The 19,158-nt window shown below is 42.6% G+C and overlaps 2 protein-coding genes across 8 annotated transcripts in view; one reads left to right on the forward strand and one right to left on the reverse strand.

The window, feature by feature from the left end:
- Positions 1-9,528, reverse strand: vps33a (VPS33A core subunit of CORVET and HOPS complexes). Of its 2 annotated transcripts, none has more exons than XM_061817601.1 (13): positions 9,395-9,528; positions 9,106-9,171; positions 7,673-7,800; positions 7,334-7,520; positions 6,267-6,383; positions 5,995-6,169; positions 5,716-5,909; positions 4,048-4,174; positions 3,895-3,962; positions 3,598-3,735; positions 3,116-3,253; positions 900-1,068; positions 1-354 (listed from the first exon to the last, which is right to left on the reverse strand). In XM_061817601.1, exons 1-13 carry the CDS (start codon positions 9,494-9,496, stop codon positions 161-163), a joined length of 1,803 nt encoding a protein of 600 aa, XP_061673585.1. In that variant the 5' UTR covers positions 9,497-9,528; the 3' UTR covers positions 1-160. The 2 variants fall into 2 exon arrangements, with proteins under 2 accessions (XP_061673585.1, XP_061673586.1); XM_061817602.1 differs by having other exon boundaries at positions 7,673-7,711; positions 9,395-9,469.
- The window catches only part of LOC133499506 (rabphilin-3A-like), a 25,342-nt gene continuing 14,686 nt past the window's right edge, over positions 8,503-19,158 (forward strand). Inside the window, exons 1-2 of one of the 6 annotated variants that reach the window (XM_061817597.1) lie at positions 8,503-9,042; positions 10,573-10,808. Coding sequence is in view for 1 of the 6 variants with exons in the window: in XM_061817595.1 (XP_061673579.1) it covers positions 12,688-12,697 (10 nt within the window). In the remaining 5 variants the exon portion in view is untranslated. Of the gene's footprint in view, positions 9,043-9,556; positions 9,650-9,686; positions 9,722-10,499; positions 10,809-12,595; positions 12,698-19,158 lie in introns of those variants that run through there. The other 5 variants (XM_061817599.1, XM_061817596.1, XM_061817600.1 and 2 more) reach the window with 5 other exon arrangements.

The raw sequence follows: 19,158 nt of genomic DNA on the forward strand, positions 1-19,158 counted from the left end.
AGCCATTTTTTTTTTAATCGCCTCAGTAGGTATAGAAAAAATGGATTGCTGTGTTTCATTCAAGATGGACATCAGTGAGACACCTGCAACATGCTGATAGCGACATGAAAACCGACCCGCTAAAGGCCGGTTTGATGTGTCCAGGTGCGTCACGGTCGACTCAGTGCATCTGTTCTTCGGGTCGGTCCATGAGGGATTTGATCCAAGATGCGCCGTTGATGAGTTTGGTCGCCGCGATGACATATTCCATCCCGCTGTCCTCCATTTGAGAAAGGAAACGGAGAGCAGCTATTTCGGCATATGTCACCCCTCCTAGGAAAAACACCAGCGTCGTCCTGTTCTCTCCCTGCTGACCTGCGAGTCAGTCAAGATCACGTCATCTCACACATGTAATAAATTGTATACACAATCCAATGTCTGTGAAACGATCAGATTTATCGATGTAGAGCTACTATTCTATGTTAAAAAAAATACTAAAATAAATCGAAATATCGAAAGCATCCAATTATTCATCAGCTTTCCTCAGAATTTTCTATCACCACCTTTAAAAATCTGTTGCTACAAGGGCAAGCAGAAACAAGCCACTACATTTAATTGGATTTTTCTAATTAACATTTTTCAAACCAAGCGTCATTCCCACCAGTGTTGACACCTTCAACTGCCAACATGGCAGCATGGGTGGTGACTTGACAAATGCTTTGGTGTTATCGACCCCTCCCTTTGAATACATGTACACAAACAAAGACAAGTGCAAACTAACACGGCTCGAGGAACAATGTCAGCCTAGTGCAATCCATCTACTCATTCAGCTTTTCCCCTGACGCGAACAAAGCCCGACTCTTATCTATATCATGCAGGCAAGGGGCTGTTGGAAAACCCAGTTTTAGATTGGGCCTTACGTTTTTTGTGGAGTCCGGCAGGCAGTTGCTGGCGCTCCTCAAAGTGCGGACCTGGGAGCATCTTCAGCACCTCCTCGATGCTCCGCCAGCCTGGTCTGGACAACACTTGGGTGAGTCGGATGCTTAACGGGGCGTAGCCGCTGTATACGTATGAGATGTCATTGGGGTTCTGAAAGGAACGAGAAACCAAGACCATCGAATACAGCTTTGCCCTCATCACAGTTCAAGATTAAACCATATACTGTGTTTTCTGGACTAAAGAGCACACCGGATTCTTAACCGCGCCCACTCCATGGAGAGATTTTTTACATACATTAGCCGTACTGGAGCATACGCCATGGATATATACATACTTTGTGAAATTAGATATTGACACAGAAAGATATTGTAAATGTTTATTTACATACCATGTTTCCAAACAGTGACTGCAACCCGGCAATAATATGGCTTAAACAGAACAGAAAAGTCATTGTTTTTATTCACCCTCCTGTTCACTGAAACCACTAAAGTCTGCGACTGCAGTATCGGAGTTGAAGAGCCTCAGAACGTCTTTGTCACACACATTTGAAAAGTGTACGGATGTTGTCTGTCATGCCCGCAGATATAAAGTTACGGCTGTGGTCCACCAGTCATGCCCGCAGATATAAAGTTACGGCTGTGGTCCACCAGCCATGCCCGCAGATATAAAGTTGCGGGTGTGTGTTCTTTTTGTAATTATGAGTGTACCCTTTAAGAGCGGAGGGGGGCGGTGTCAAGCAAACTAGGAAGTAGAAGTAGCCTGAGCAGCAGCTCGTTGTTATAGACTGTGCTTCCGTGTTTAAAAAAAAAAAAAAAAAAAAAAGACGTCAACCTGTGGTTCACTGCGTTGGATCGTTTTCTTCTACGCTGAGAGTGTGCAACAAGTGTGCAATCGTGCAGTGGCGCAGGTTAGAGGGAACATTGGTCAAGACTACACAAAATAAGCGACGTCTTTCAATATCTGCCTATTTCTACTCATAAATTTCATGCACGTGATTTTTCGTGCTCGACTGCAGATTTGCAAGTCCGATGGCGCGCGGGTGCGTGCGCACCCGTCAAATCACAGTGACTGGTTTCAGTCATCGATTCGTTAAAGCCAAGATTCCATGCAGCACCCAGATTTCCTTTCTGGATAGACAGATTGAATATTTTCAACTTAAAAGATGCATCACACGAGCATTGCAACGCTGAGCAATTTTGTCTCACTCACAGCGACCCACAACACACACGCGCGCACACACGGACACTGAGCTTGTTGTCACAATACCTGTAACAACCGTAATCAACCCAAAGCGTTCATACAAATAACGTAATACATGCAAGTAACGCTCACTCGCAACTTCTGTAATAAACTCAAGCATAGTGCGTGCGGGCGCACACATAAACAGAACTTCGATATGCTTTTGTGCCTTCACAAGACCTCCAAGAAAGGAGGCAAAGAGCTGCATGCTTGGCCAATTCTTGTTCTACACGCTGGAGGCATCTATGGATGCCCAAAATCAGAGAGCATTATACGGAAAGTCCATGTTTTAAGCATGATATTTGAAAAAGTTTTTGTTGTACGTTTAAACTGACAGCTGCTAGCAAAAAATAAATAAATATATATATATAAATACACTGTATATAGCTGCAACGTTACATAGGCTGCAGGGTTTAGGGCGCGGGAAAAAGTACTGCAATTTCTGACCTATAAACCACAACTTGTTTCACTCGCTTTCAACCCTGCGGCTAATTTGTGCATTTTTTCCAACGGCCGCAAGGGGGCACTCGAGCAGAAAAGGTAAGCGTGACACTGGTGGAATATATGCGCCGAGGAAGTGACTTTTACCAGTATGTTTTCTTTCTTTTAACCGGCCCTGTTAGCGCTGCGCTAGCCTGTTGGTGATGTGTTACTGCCGTGTCTCAGTGATTTTTTTTACCAGTATGGTTGTTTTAACTAGCCTTGATAGCGCGCGCTATTAAAACTTTGAAAACTTTCTGTGTCCCGTCTTTTTTTTTTTTTTTTTTGTAAATATCTCGTGTTTCAATGTGGGCACTTCCGGCTTTTACACAGATGCAGCATTATGTATGTACCAAATGGTATTGCCTTTCCAAATGTACTAGGGTGAGGATTATAATCTGGTGCGGTCTGTAGGACGGAAATTACGGTAGTGTTTTATAGTCCAGAAAACACAGTAATCTCTCCGTGCTGTTCATACCTGTTCATTTGCATCCTCCATCCACAGTTTAAGGGTTTTTCTTATGGTAGGGTAATTATTCCTTGAGCTCATCTGTGGCTTCAGAAGACCCCCTTTCTCCAGGTTGTTCAGTGTGAGGATGTGCTCGTAGCCATAGGTCTTATAAAAGAATGAGAAAACATTTTTTCACAAATGAATCAATATCAGCAAAGAGATAATTCAAATGGGAGTTCAGGCATGAATCACAATTACACACGCCCACGCACACAAAATAAATGCATTAGATCTGTATCTTTTCCCTAAATCTTAATACACCACCTTATTGAGACATTTTGGACAATTGATTACTCGATTGTGTCAGAGCAACTCCGTATTGCTATTTCTTTTTACTTCCTTTGAAAGTAATGGGCCAGGTGTCCCAAAATGTTTGTTCAAATAGTATACTTGATCTGTGTAATAACCAACAATGGGACATTTTTTATTCTCTTTTTTTTAAACTCTACCTGGAGAATCTCTCGCTTGTAGTAGTCAAGGACCTTCTGTTTAAGGCCGTTGTTACAAACTGACTGCATGCAGACGAGACGCAGAATCTTGATGAGGGAATCTTTTTGGGCAATGCAATCTTCAATGTACGAGTTCACCTGGATTAGAAAAGAAATTACGTGCTGTACATAATTTCACCACAAACCTTTGCAAGCCTCTTTTTTTTTTTTTTACATGCAAGGGACACCATGATCAAACCTTAACTAAAAATGAAAGGACAACAGTTTAAATAAAAGATACATTCAAAGACTAATTACTTTGTCTGTGTCAACTCCAGTCATGAACTCTTGCTCCACTGTTAGGTTATCAAAGAAGGCCTCAGATGCTAAAAAAAGACAACACAGTGAAACAAACTTTCCTTGTAACTCAGATGTGTAAAACGAGATAAAAGCAAATGATTGTTTACACACTTGTGATGTCCTTAATAAGCTCTGCTATGGATGTGTGGTTGGCCAAGGAGCTCCGTGCGGCCTGCATGTGAGGCAACTGGGACACAAACTGCTTAATTTCACCCACTGTTTTGGCATTGTGGCGTTCCTGGAAAACAACACAAACATCACATATCTATAAAGATTGTGCACGTGACGTCACCATTTTCACACACAGAAAGAGACGCTCGACAGTGTGCGGGACATTGAACCGGAGCAGAATATCACAACGCCTGAGACTTGTTGTGCTGTTGGTTGTTACACCAGAGGAGACAGATATTCAAAGAGGTCATTCTATGGAATACCAGCTGAAAAGGCGAGAAAAGTTCAATGGATTTCGGCAATTAAATGGTGCCCAACCAAAATACACACGACTGTGTAGCGATCACTTCATTTCAGGTAGGAATTATTCTTCTCAATCTCAAATTACCAAGAAGTATTTATAATGCCAAGTTGGTTCATTGGAGAGCAGTGCATTTAAAAAAAACAAAACAAAAAAACGACAGGGAGTCATCTCCAATGTTTACGGAAGCGTGTTTCGGAAACACATTAAACTTCGGTAAACCTCTCCCCGACAGACTTTTTTTTTTAATATGCATTGTTCTCAAATGAGTCCAATGCGTATTTAAAAAAAAAAAAAAAAAAAAAAAAGTCGGTCACACATATGTTTACATAGGTTAATGTTTGGCTGCAACACGCTGCCGTGTATGGGGGCTGAAGCCTATCCCAGCAGTTTATTTTTATTTTTTTAAATACGCATTGGACTCATTTGAGAACAATGTGTATTTAAAAAAAACATCTGTCACGAAAAGGTTTACCGAAGTTTAACGTGTGGTCCCAACACCCTTTGTGTACGGAGGAGCCGACTCAGTGTTTTTTTTTTCCCAATCAGAGTTAATGAATGCACGTTTGTGTAAAACCAGGAGTCATTTATTTAAATATTAGTATTAGTATTGAAAACTCACTTTGTGAGATTTATTTTTGATTGGGAACAGATCCAGCAACAAAGTATTTGTATGCGTCCAGACTTTTCTATGCTTTCAAACTCTTCCATGTAAATCCTGACGTCTTACTACTACTTACATGTGTATATCCAGTTGTCCAAGACAACCGGAAGCGGGTTAATAGTTCACTTTCTTATTGCCGAAAAACATCGACTTTGGCATTAAATATGGGTCCTCTATGCCAGGGGTGTCTCATTTTTCCACATAAATTCTTTGTCATCACCTTCTAAATGTTGAACTGTATCGGACGAAACTCTGGTCGGTGTGCTATAAGACGTATTTTTGTGCCGTTTAATTGACTTAGCATTGAAGAATGCTTTGCTAGACCGTCAATATGGCCAGTCACGTGACTTCGGTGATGTAGGTGCATTAGCCCTTTAGCCTACCTCTACCATACTAGCTCTACCATGTTAATCTGGGAAGAAAGTGCTGTTCTACTGAAAACAGTACTTCAGATTCTCTCTTGACATCTGGATTTTCCCTCAAGACCTTTGTGACGTCATATTGCATATCACAACAATAATTCAATGAAGGTGTCAGAAAGGTATGCCAACATTGTGTCTAAGGAGATTTTACAACTACAGCACATGCCTGATGTCAGACCAGAAAAAACATTCCGGGGGGTTAAAGCAGAAGCAGGACAAACCTCAAAGGCAGCAGAAATGATTTTGGCCTTTTTACTGAGTGCCGCTCCAACAGCGTTGAAGTTTTTGTCACGGATTTCTGCATAAAGTTCCTCTGCTGAGTTGAGTTGCAACTTCTTGGCCTCGGTCGGCAAATCTTTACTCGCTTCGCCTTGTTTCTTCTGGGCAAACTTCTCGGGCGGCAACTTGACATAACCTGCACAAGAAATTGAAATACAACTCGGCCGCTAAATAAAGTAGTCCAAAATATTGAATTCATTTCAACCAAATATCAAGCTAACCATTATTGATTCCATAGATCTCATCAATGAGGCCTTCATATGTGAGCTGTGTGGCCAGAGGAGTTAGCAAGTCTATGTTCCGGTCCAAGAGGAGCAACGTGTCAAACACGGGCAGGATCTGATTCTGGATACCTGCGAACTCCCTTTTCATCCTCAGCATCATGTTAGCAACATGCTAATTAAAAAAAAAAAAGGGGGACAACAACAAATCGCAGTTAATACACAATCAGATTCTTTTGCTATTGAATCATTTCCGCTTTCAAACTACCCACCCGTGCACACTCTCCTTTGCCATAAATCTGTGGAATAGTGCCATACAGCGCCTGGAGAGTCATGAGGCCCTTGGCTGTGTGGTAAAGGCTCGTTTGGTCATTTTCCAAGTAGCACTCCTATAAGGCGATGCACAATATATTAATATCAAGCTCAAGGAAAAAAAAAAAAAAAACATGACACCTGTTATATGTTACCATAATTCTGGACTATAAGCCGCACCTGATTATAAGCCTCGCCCAGTACATTTTTAAAGGAAAAAACATTTTGTACATAAATAAGCCGCTCCTGTCTATAAGCCGCATGTGCCCACATTGAAAAATGAGATAGTTACAAACAAAAGACGGTCCACAGAAAGAGTTTTCAAAGTTTTAATAATGTACTTTACCTTTTCTTTCCAAACAGTAACACAGCAGCAACACGCTAGCACAGCGCTAACAGGGCCGGTTAAAAAAAAAAAATACTGGTAAAAATCACTGGTACGTGGCAGCAACACGGTTCAGGCTACCTGCTGTTATTACCTCTGAAAGATTTTTTTGTCTTTTTTTTTACATTGCTCCAGTTTTTCCCGGTGTCGTTTCCAGCGTTTCCCCATCGATTCATTTATGCCAAACTTACGTGCAGCAGCTCTGTTTCCTTCTTTATCGGCCAGCACAATTGCTTTCGATTTGAAAGATGCGTCATGTGTATTTTTTCTTGCATTTTCCATGATGAGGATCTGATCATGCTAATTTTTACTCATGCACAAAGCGGGAAGTTCCATTAAACTTCCGTCTTCCTCGACACATATATTCTCACTCTTTCTGCTTGAGCGACCCTGGCAGCAGTTGAGAAAAAAAAAAATCCAGAAATTAGCCGCATCATTGCATAAGCCGCAGGGTTGAAAGCGTGTGACAAAAGTCGCGGCTTATAGTCCGGAAATTACGGTAAATACATTCTAACAATCATCTGCCGAAAGATCGCGCGATCATTGCGACAAACACTACTAACAGAATGAAATGCAGCAAATTGCAACTAACTTGAACCACTGGATTTTGTTAAATCTAACTTGTCCAAAGACTGAACACACCCTGAAGGCACTTTCATATTCCATGGACAGCAGGTCACCGTCATAGGGAATCAAGTCCAGGATGTACTCATCAATGTTGATGAAGGAGCCCAGCACGCCCTGCTCCTTGAGCCGTTGTTCACACAACAAGCTCCGGCGGGGTACGAACAGGATGTGGAAGTCACGTGCTGAATGCAGCTTATCTTCACTTGACAACACAAAATACAGTACAAAGCATGCAGAGTGAATAACGTGTATGGTGGTGACTTTTCAGGACTTAAAATATAGCACTACCTTAAAAGTAGCAAATGGTATATTTGATTTTATGTACTTTTTAAAAGTGAGACACATAAAACTCACCTGAATACATTGTCAGCAATGATATCCATAAGTTCTAGTCTAGGGCGGACAAAGAAGATAATGTTTTTGACATCGGCAGAGGGGAGCCGACCACTTTTGAGGGTAAACATCTTCTCCACTTCATGTTCCTGACCCAAAGAATATGTATTTGTGATAAAACGGCATGAGGTAAGGCTAACAGATCACATTTCGGCTTGTCCCACCAAGCCACAGCAAGGCATAATGTGAAATTACGGTAATAGACTGTTTTCGACTGACTTCACACACCTTCCGATTTAGAACACGGGTGCCATCTTGGTTTGGTGAGTTCACGTAAACACACTTAACTAACCAGGAATGATTTCCGAAAGGTGTATGAAAAGGGGCGCACTGCTATTTTATCGGTTGCTCAAACGGGTGTTGAAAAGAGTCTTTCGACTGCCAGCTGTGATCAAGAACCAGTGCGAGAAAACGGAGGAGTTCGCAACCAAACGGCGACAATTGCCCTGTCTCGTATTAGCAGACCCGATCAAGCAGCCAAGCACAATACTCGGGTGTGAATGCAATGCATGTCTACAAAATCTGTATTTTCCGTTTCATTATCATAAGTTTGCAAAAACGAGTTACCGCACCACTAGCTGTTTCGTGAGTTGAATTAAAAACGTAGCCGTGGAAGTGGAGAAAAAGGTGCGGGCTCCACTTGGGACTCGTCCCGGTCGAACCGCTATCTCTCCGCCTCTCGGTAATAAAAACGAAAATAATAATCTACCTATTTCGTTGGTATAATCAACATAATTTAACACAACGCTGGCTTCTATCACGTGGTACATATTTAAATTGCATTGTGCGGTAAACTAACCTTAGCAGTGTGGTGAGACAGGTTGCTTACAATGGATACGGCCGCATGACGAACCCAGCCATTGATGAATCAATTGCAGGCCTCCAGAGTTTTGTAATTCTTTAGTTGGTCCACGGTATAAGCGCTTGTCGAGAAGAGGAGATAGTTGACGATGTCTGGATAGGTTACCGACGCCCACAGTTTTGTGCCCCTTTTGTGTTTCTCCAAGGCATATGGGTCGATAATGTCGATCAAAGCACACTTCTTCTCGAACCGGTTTCTTTTAACATCTAATGAGCCTTGATAAGTTTCCAAAGTCTTTTTAGCCATCATGCGTCACTTTTAACAGTCGTACGAACATTTGTGTAACTCCGGTCTATATGCAAAAGCATTAGAGTGAACAGCGTGTCAGTATAGTGAACCCATCCAACACGGCCAGGTGCCCCGGATGGAGTCACGTGGTCGAAAACAGTCTATACTATCCTGACAATCAAACAAAACTCAGCATTATTGTTGCAGAGGGACAACGGGCAGATTTTCGCTTCCAACTCAGGTAGAATTAACAAAAAGCCACATGTTAGCTTCAGGAATAGACATGAAAAGTGTAAACAGTTACCTTTAGAAGAGAGTATTGTGCTATTAATCCAAACGGTCCAGTCAGATATTCATCCCAAACTATAGCCTGGAGAGCAAAAAAGCACACCCAAAGAAATTAGTAACGAAATCTGAAACAGGCTTACTTAGTATTAATGATTTTTCAACTATTATTTTAACTGCTAATGCCACGAAAAATGATTTATCAGGCTGAGCTGAAAGCTCAGCGACATAACGAAATGTGAGAGACTGATTCAATTTCTCTTTACGTGAGAAGGGAACATTGTTGTTCCCTACATGTTCAACATTACCTTGGTTCCCGCACACTTGTCCAAGAACTCCCTCAGCTCTTTTCGTGCCGCTTCTCTCAAAATGTTTAAATTGACTCTCCCGTATGACAAGTGGGCCGCCATTTTTGTTATTTTGCGGGATGCAGAGCAAATCAGGTGACCCAGGTCACGTGACCATCGAGACACTTACACAGCTAGGCCATAAAACTCGCTAAAGTAAAGACACGAACGACTTGCTCATCAAGACAGATTTGGAAAACTAATAGTCAAATGAGGGTAGGTAAATATCAGTAAGTGACACGGGAGCCGAGGAGACTAATTTAACTCAGCTTTGCGCATGCGCACTGGGTAACCTACGGCCACCAGCTCATTTCTCTTGATCTATTTTGGGGAGATTTATCTGATATCTGTCGGAAATATAATTTATATGTACATTACGGATATTCTTAGCACTGTTAGAGTCTTGGGGAACAAATAAATCCGGGACTGCCAATATTCGAGCCTTCTAAAGTGGTATAAAATTGGAAGTCAGCATGATTTTTGTTCTAGCTGAAGAAGGCGTGGCATGGATGTCATGCAGAAATCTAGAAATTCTCCCGCATGGGCGGACGAAAGCGATTTCTTGAAAAATACATGTCACAGTTATATCGTTAACATTCCACATCGCGAGTGGGTTTGAATTAAAGAGTCTTTTCAACTCATCTTTCAGTAATAATTTCTTCCGTAATGAAGTAAAACGGTTGTGTTCGACGCTTGGATGCAATTAGCAAGTTATCCTTTAGATGGCGCAATTACTCCGTTGTAGGTTCTCTCGGCTCAGTCATGAAGGAAAAGGCAGTGTGGAATTTTTGAAATCGCTCTTTAGAAACGTTTGTTGCATATAAGTCGTGACAGAATATTGTCGGCCAGTATTTTATTATTATTTAGGGATAAATAATTGTTTCAATGTCGACGATGCGTTTGCAACAATCATTTTCAATGCATTTCGTCAATAAATAGAGTATACTAAAGATTATGTATTGTGCAGAGTTTAAAGTATGTTTTGGAACAAAGATGCTCTCGGCATGTGTAATGGAGAAAAAAAAAAAAAATCAGGAAACGGATTCCAAATGTTGGAAAGGTGTCCTACTTCTTGCGTGTGTGGCACAAATGGACCAGGTGGCGAGTGTCCACTTATGCATGAGTGTGATCACTTCCAGGGGTTTCCTTGCCAGCGCATCAAGGGCTTATACAAGGCGAGTTCCCACGCACGGCGTCGAGATGTGCTGCGCCTCCAGCCGCGGACAACTCCCCCGGGCTGAATATTAACCACCCAGGATCCGTGCGCATCGACCGGCTCACCCTCGCCGGTTCCGAGACCCCGCACGTCAGTCATCTCCCATCTGCGTTCCCGGACGACTGACCGAGAAGGTGGGAGGTTGCTCTGGATTGTCAGGTGTGTCTTTGCGTCGCCCGAAGCATGATCAAACCTCGAAATTGGGCATCCTCCGCTAGAGTCGCTCGCGCGTTTGCCCACTGACTCGAACTTGAATGGGTGAAAATTTTCATTCACAAGAGAGGAGGACCGATTATGATCTTTTACGAGACGCGTCAGTCATTGTCTGCTTATTAATTTGTTCGGGCAGATAAGAGCCACTCACACACTGAGTCATCTGAATGAGGGGAAAAATGGTAATTCGTGCAGATCGGCGTGCGCGTGTGAGACGCTCCTTCAAATTCACCTGCTTGAAGGACCAATTATGTGCATCATTGTGTAATTGCTTCCTTTGTTTAAGGGAGAATAATGGCTCGCATTATTCTACACGCCGCAAGGTTTTAATAGAGCAACTTGCCAATCACGACAACATACATCGGTGCTGATTAGGAATGCAGTTTGAAGACACATTTGGACTGTGCGCTAGGTTCTATTTTTACACCCACTAAAATGCTTTGTGAACATGACAAGCCGGCCGCCCTCATGCAGCGCTCGCTTCCCCGTCGCAGTCCGATTTGGAAATGAGAAAATGGACCTGGTTAGACATGGAGCGGTTGCATTCCCTGGGCGTTGCTGCGGGAATTTTTAGGAGCTGGATGGGGAAACCTCCAATGAAGCCCTTTCCAGTTCTGATGCAGACAGGGCACGTGTGCACTCCGGCGGGGCCACCGAACAGGCGGCGGAATCGCCTCGTCGTTGTGTTGTCGTCTCGCTCGGCGCTCGCCAGCTGCTACCTTCTGGTCGACTGCTGCCGGAGGTTGCAGGAGGTGCTGGTTCCACCATCTCTAGTCCCTCCTGCAGACCTGAAGCCAGGAGATTAAATGGAGGGGGTTGGGGGGGGGGGGATACAAGAGAATATCCCACGTGCGAAATGTCTGCAGCTGCCTCCTCTCCCATAAACACTTACAGTAGAGATGAGACAATGACGTGGATGCTCAGACCTTCATTATTTTTATGGCCTTTCACGTGTGTTGTTAAAATGGAAGAACATCACGTTGACGTGTGCTCAGGGAAAAGATGGAGCGAACGAAGTGCTGGCCGTGCTAACGGCATTATTGAAACTTCAGAGAATCAAGTTGACCGTGACCAGATTCCAATGTCTTTGGCTCATCTTCCTCCCCAGCTCGGACCAGACTAAGCTAGAAGCGTCCTATGCGATCCACTGACATGGTTCGGAAAACAGAGAGGCCCATGTGGCGTTGCACAGGTACGCTGCCATGATCCTGATCAGGATCATGCGCTTTGGTGGTCGCACATGCTCTCAAACTGTGCAAAAACCATTTTGATTCCTCTCGCTCTGCTGTTACCATGGTCACCGTTGGTGAAAGGTGCATGCGTGCTACTCACAAGCGCCTTTATGTATTTTATTTTGAAGTTTATATGTCAATAATGAGAGTTGACCCTTTTAGTTTACCATGCAACGTTGTTCTGGAATTTGTGCTCCGTGTTGAAAGGGGGACCGTCGTCGTCTAGGAACCTTCGTCAGCGCTGCGGGTGACAATCAATGCCTCTCTGATAATGGCGATTACATGTGTCGAAACGCTCGGGCATTTCGGAAGAGACTGAAGTCAAAAGCATCCCGCAAGCAGACTCCGGCTGGACTGCAGTTAATTGAGGTCGTCTTCCTTTTTTATTTTTTTTTTACATTTTTTTTTTACTTCCACTGTTCCAAATTAGGCGGCACGGTGAAACAGCTCTGAGGACCCGTGTTCGATCCCGGCCCCGCCTGTGTGGAGTTTGCATGTTCCCCTCCGTGCCTGCGTGGGTTTCATCCGGGCACTCCGGCTTCCTCCCACATCCCAAAAACATGCAACATTAAAGCTCAAGTTTCGTCGAACGGATGATTTTTGGTATGTTATTAATGAAAAACCCACAGCCAATATGGTCCCATGTGTTTTTTCACCACAAAACATGATTTTGACGTGTACAGCTTTTTGTAACTCCCGCCATGAAAATCCTGTCGAGGGATTTGTTTTCGAGAAGAAGCAGGAAGTGACGTAGAGGACAGAGGTGCCCCCTAGTGGACTCGTTTGTTTCCATTACTTTTACCTCCGGGAAGGTAGCTCGTTGTTCCTTCGTGTTAGCCAAAATGCCGGCTCATTGCATTGCTGGACATTGGTTGAACACTCGGCAGAATGGAATTACCCTTCATAAGTTTGAAAGAGACCCTGTCCGTTGTGAAAAATGGATTGCACGGGTGGAGAGGACGAGATCTTCGTGGGTTCCAAATAACAGGTCGGTGTGTATACAGCTCCAAAAAAAAAAAATAGTTTCGGGCGGACCACGTAATCTGTCTCTCTCATAACGTAACAAAAGAGCCGCGTATGAAATGTGTCGATGTGCGCGTCGCCCAGCCAACAATGTCTCGATAGTGTTCATCGCGTTCTACGGCGACTTTGAACATACCCCTAAAAGCAACATAGCTAGGCTCCACCTCCTCCTTATACCCCACCACTGGCATTGAAACTCAGCCACACCGGCTGAGGCGCTGTGTTTGGCCGTCACGGCTTCTGCGAAGGCTGCGCGTTGGGCTTTGGGTCTGGGGTGGCTCTGAAGAACCCAGCCGAGAATGCGTTACTCAGTCTCGTGCGCGCATAAAGCGCTCCAGCTCGACTGTGACTAAAGCAGCACCACTCGGCTCTGTCATAAGCCACACCGGCCGGCTGCGATGATTATATGTATTTTTCATTACAATATCTATTTTAGAATGTTTGTAGGGATGACACCCGGGCTTTAATTGGACACTCTAAATTCCCCCTAGGTGTGATTGTGAGTGCGGCTGTTTGTCTCAATGTGCCCTCCGATTGGCTGGCGACCAGTTCAGGGTGTAGCCCGGCTCCTGCCCATCGACGGGTGGGATTGGCTCCAGCACTCCCCGTGACCCTTGTGAGGCTAAGCGTCGGAGAAAATGGATGTATGTTCCGAATTAAGGAATGGACACTGTCTTCCGAATCTTTACACATGTGCTGGTGTTCATTTGCTTTTCAGCTATTATGGGATGGATGATCATAAAATAGACGGTTTTCAATCAGCAGTGCTTTTACACGTACAAATACGAGTGTAAAATTTTTGCGTTGTTTGGCCGTGCCGGCGCAATTTTCTGTTGTGCTGATTTGAGAATGAAAATAAGTCTCTCGGGCAGGGCAACGGGCGCAGCAGGTTAGCATGTTGGGCACCGGACCATCTTTCCTGTTTGTGCCCCAGCGACGCGGGGACTTGGAGCCATGCCCGCGCAGACGATTCGCTCGCATCCGTGCAACACTTGTCCATTTGAGAGGTGACGAACCCTCGCAGATGGTTTTCACAGATGGTCATCACCAACACTACTGTCCAAACTAAACAGATTTTGTTGATGCCGCGAGCCCCATAGCCACACCAAAAAAGTCAGATATTGTTACAAGTTCCCACGCAGAGGGTTGTTCTCGCTTAATACGCACTGTTGATGTTTGATTAAGATCTGAGATCAACAATCTTACACAAATGCCTTTTGGAAAAGGGGTGTGCCCAGAATGAGCAGCACTGGGCCTTGAAGTTGTAAATAATTAAGAAATGCTGAGTGATGTTTTCCTGCAAGGGCTGCTTGGTGCACTCTAGTCCAAGCTTCGCTGTTCTTTATGGGCCTGGATGGCCTCGGTGAAGTGACTATTGCCCCCTTTTTTTCCTCTTTTCTACCACATCTGTGTGGAGTGTATGTCTTTTTATCTGTTGTCCTTTTATCTGTCTTTTGTTGTTGAGCCAATAAGACAATTGGTATAGGTTATAATATTTTCATTTAAGTCCAACATCTACAGAAAAAGCGTTCATCAAAATCATATGACAAAAATCGCATGAGGCACAAACCTATTTCACTTGCCAAAATCTTCTGAATATTGTCAATTTTTTCTTTGAGCGGGCAACAGCACAAATCTACAGTCCAATTAGAATTTTTTTTTCTTTTCTGATTTGCTTACAGTAGGTTTTGATTTAAGGTTTGTCTTTCAATAAACCAACCAAATCAAATTCCGTCCACATTCATTCATTCATTCATTCATTCATTCATGTCTTTGTCACAGTCCATATAAGTGACACTGTTGAAAATGGCTAATGGCCTCTTTATATTGGGTGCAACAAAAAATTGCTGGATAACTAGTTTTGCAAGCAAAGGTCAAGGGCCTTGCTCAACTATTGTGAAGTTACTGTACAAATTGGGTTGCTTAACAGCAACAAAATCCTTGCTCAATGTTGGTATTCATTACACATAATGATACATTTTGTTGCAGATTTGAGCAAGAATTATGGAGGTTGGGGCACATGATGTGCCACAGAAAACGATGTGGCGGGCCAGATTTAACCCCCAGGCCTTGCGTTTGACACCAGTGACATGATCCCCAGTTGGATATTTTACTGGCTTCACAGATTTGGAAATTTGACATTTTTATGAGTCAAAATATGAACAACAGTTCATCTTAGAAGACTGTGACAGTCTGCAAATACCTCTGCAAGTGTTTTAAGTAAATTAATTATTAAAGACATTCATCATCATTTCATTGAAACTGGTAAACTTGTACTTTGCCACATTCCAAACTGTATATCAACCAATAATTCAAAGTTTTGCATGTATTTCCAGGTCCATAATATCAAAGATGCCAGGATTTTTTTTTTTAATTATCAGAAGTAAATGAATACTCAGTTTGTACAAAACTCCATCGTAAAATCTTGTTGGAGTCTTTTTTTTAATTAAATTTTAAATGAAGGAGAAGCCTGGAGTTGAATAAATGCATGTGTCGAGAATAATATATGGCACTCTTTTGTGCCGAATATAATAAATATTGTTGGAGCATTTTAAGATCAAAGAGATATTTAGATGAATCAGAGAAAATACCATAATTGTGACAGTGAAGCCCAAAAATTGCTTAGTTAACAAATATCTGAGCTCCACCATTTTTTTTTCTCCTGCATTTTGAAAAATTCACATGGTGGGAAAGTTATTAAATTTGCAGTATGAACTAGCGTGTTGTAGTAAAAAATTAATGATGTCTGGCTACTTGAAAAAGGCATGCACTATACATTATCACCACCAATACCTGATGAGCTGCAAAGGTACCGTAATTTCCGGCCTATAAACAGTGACTTTTTTTTTCACATGCTTTCAACTCTGCGGCTTATGCGGTGATGCGGTTAATTTGTGCATTTTTTTTTTTTCCTAACGGCAAGGGGGCACTCGAGCGGAAAAGGTAAGAGTGAGACCGGTGGAATAATAGTGCCGAGGAAGTGACTTTTACCTGTATGGTTTTTTTGTTTGTTTTAACCGACCCAGTTAGCACTGCGCTATTGTTAGCACTGCGCTATTGTTAGCACTGTGCTAACGTGTTGCTTCTGTGTTACTGCCATGTCTCAGTGATTTTTACCGGTGTGTGTGTGTGTGTGTGTGTGTGTATATATATATATATATATATATATATATATATATATTTTTTTTTTTTTTAACTGGCCCTGTTAGCGCCGCGTTACCGTGTTGCTGCTGTGTTACTGCTGCATCTCAGTTATTTAGATATGTTTTTTTTTTTCAACCGGCCCTGTTCGTGCTCCCGTGTTGTTGGTATGTTACGCTAAGATAAGGTATCGCCACTCTTTCTGTGTACCATCTTTCTTTGTAAATATCTCATGTTTCAATGTGGGCACTTGCGGCTTATGTATGTGCCAAATGGTATTTCTTTTACAAATTTACTGGGTGAGGCTTATAATCAGGTGCGCTGTGTAGGCCGGAAATTACAGTACATACAATGACATGACCATAAGGTAACTAGAAAGCATAAACCCCCCCAGAACAATTAGTTCACAAAAAGTCTTGACGTGAACTTGGGGAAGGAGGTGCATAATGCAAAAAAAAAAAAAAAATAAAGCCCAAGGCATAACAATAGGGCTGGTGACCTAATGAAAGTTAACTTTAAATTAATGAAACCATTGTTGTGAATTTTAACATCGATCTCTGATTCTCATTAACCCGTTTTAGAAATGTCCTTCTTCAAGTATCGCCTGGGAATTCTTGGCCTGGAATAAGAATAAAGTGTGCCATTACAGTCAACATATTAAAGATGGCACACGCGCATGTCCGGGTGTCACTGAAATTTCGAGGACTGACGTAGTTGCTGTTCTCGTTTTGAAAGTATCTTAAAGTATAACTAGTCAGTCAGTCATAGCCTTTGTTAGGATGACGGCGCATCGGAAACATTGAACGTGTGCCAACATTATTGAGATATTTCAAGGTCCGTTGACATGTTTAATAGGAGAATTGAATGCAAGAGAGCAGAATACTTTGCTCCAGTTTTTTTTTTTTCAACTCCAGTACGTGCTCCTTCCTTCCAGCGCATTTTATAAAGCAACATCTGAGTAATGGTTTGTTTCTTTGTGCTGAGAGTGAATAAACCTCCTCCCCCCTCCCCACTACACTTCAATTGGTTTTCCCAAAAAAGCCCCGGCAACTCAATTACGTCTTATCAGATCTAAAAGAGAAGCATGATATACTATTAAATGGGGGGGGAAACAGAAGTGTTGAACATTTAATTAGGATAAAAGCATTATTTACCAAATAACTTCTGTCAATTGATTAAGCAAAAACGGTTGAGAGCATTTCGAGGCAAATTCTTTGTGTCGTCCTTCCCGTCCAGTCGCCGTGTGCCGCTGCAGGGATCCCTGTTGGATCGATCCGTCATTGTCTTGCGTGCCTCGCTGCCGCTGCGCCTACTTTTCACACGGCGTGTGAACGGTAACGTCTCGGAAGAAAAGACTCCGGTTGAAGCGTGCGCTTTTTACTTTCAGCGAGCCTGCAGGAATGAGTCATCCACCTGCTCTTCAAAGTCACATTCATTTGTGCCGATAACGCTTCAACCAAGCGAGAGTGCATGACTGTGTTCCTATAAATGGCTGACAGATGCTTTGAGCTTAAAGTGTACTCGGGGAGTACAGATGTAGATGTATCTATTGATATCCTGCCCGGCCCACAAACCTTGCTAAATTACTCCCGTCTTCCTCCATATGAAGTCTTACACAGGATGCACCCTTTTTCTTTTTCTTTTTCTTTTTTTTTTTTTTACATTTGAGTATGCGCTACTGTATATGCTAAATGTAGATTTTTTATTGATTTATTTTTATATATATTTATTTTTTTCTCAAGTAGTGACACCAGCTCCTGGCACCAGTAAGTTTTTAGATTCCTGGCCATGAAAGATGAGTCTGGTCTGAGGATACTTTTGAAAACAAGGTCACTCACGTTTGAAAAATGTACGGGTGTGGTCCGTCATGCCTGCAGATATAAAGTTGCAGGTGTGTGTTCTGTTTTTAATCATGTGTACCCCTTTAAGAGCAGAGGAGGGCGGTGTCAGGTAAACTAGGAAGTAGAAGTAGGCTGGAAGAGGAGCCAGGGATCCAAAAAAAAAGACTGGATAGCGCATACAGATCAATCGGTATGTTGATTAGTTGAAGCCAGTTGGCCGCCATCTTGGTATTCCCAAAACTTGTGGAGGACATGGTTTACAGATTGGATTATTATGGGGGTTTTCTCAAAGTTTGGCATGTAGAATTGAAACTGGTTGTGGGACCTTGACATTTTTCAAGTTCTGGTAACACGATGGATTAATTAATTAATTTGACTTGTTAAGCCAAAAAAGGCTAAGTGCAAATGAAAGACACAGAACACCGTGACTAGCAAGAAACCTCGCATATTACCTCGGGCCCGATTTCCGTGACGTTAACTTTTCCCAAAATACGCTGCGAAGCACTATCATCATAGCATAGCCATTAAAAACATTAGATTTTAAGTCAATCAGTTAGATATATTTTTGGAAATAAGGACTCGCGAAGGGAAAATACATACAATCTCTGCGACGTCCTATTTCAGACAGAAAATGTAAACTTGTTTCCTCGCATTTGAAAATCAAATAAAATTTGAAGAGTTCTGTGTTGTGAAATTCACCTAAAATTTCACAGAAAATGTGTTTTCTTGCTTATCCACTGATGAAGTTTGGGAAAATATTTACATTGCTTTTTTCGTGAAAAACCGTCGACCTATAAAGGTGAAGCAGAGCGTGAACAACAAGAACCGTAAACAACTTTGTTTAAAAAAAAAAAACAAAAACTGAAAAAAAGACTTTAGGCTGTGGATCATTGCGCTGGATCAGTTTTCAAGTGTGCTGAGAGTGCGCAGTGGCGCATCATTAGAGGGAACATTGGTCAAGACGACACAAAATAAGCGACGTCTTTCAATATGTATTTCTACTTGTAACAAATTTTACGCACGGGATTTTTTTCGTGCTGGACTGCGCAGATTTGTGAG

The sequence above is a fragment of the Syngnathoides biaculeatus genome, chromosome 4 (genome assembly GCF_019802595.1).
Source record: "Syngnathoides biaculeatus isolate LvHL_M chromosome 4, ASM1980259v1, whole genome shotgun sequence".
Taxonomy (NCBI): Eukaryota; Metazoa; Chordata; class Actinopteri; order Syngnathiformes; family Syngnathidae; genus Syngnathoides; species Syngnathoides biaculeatus.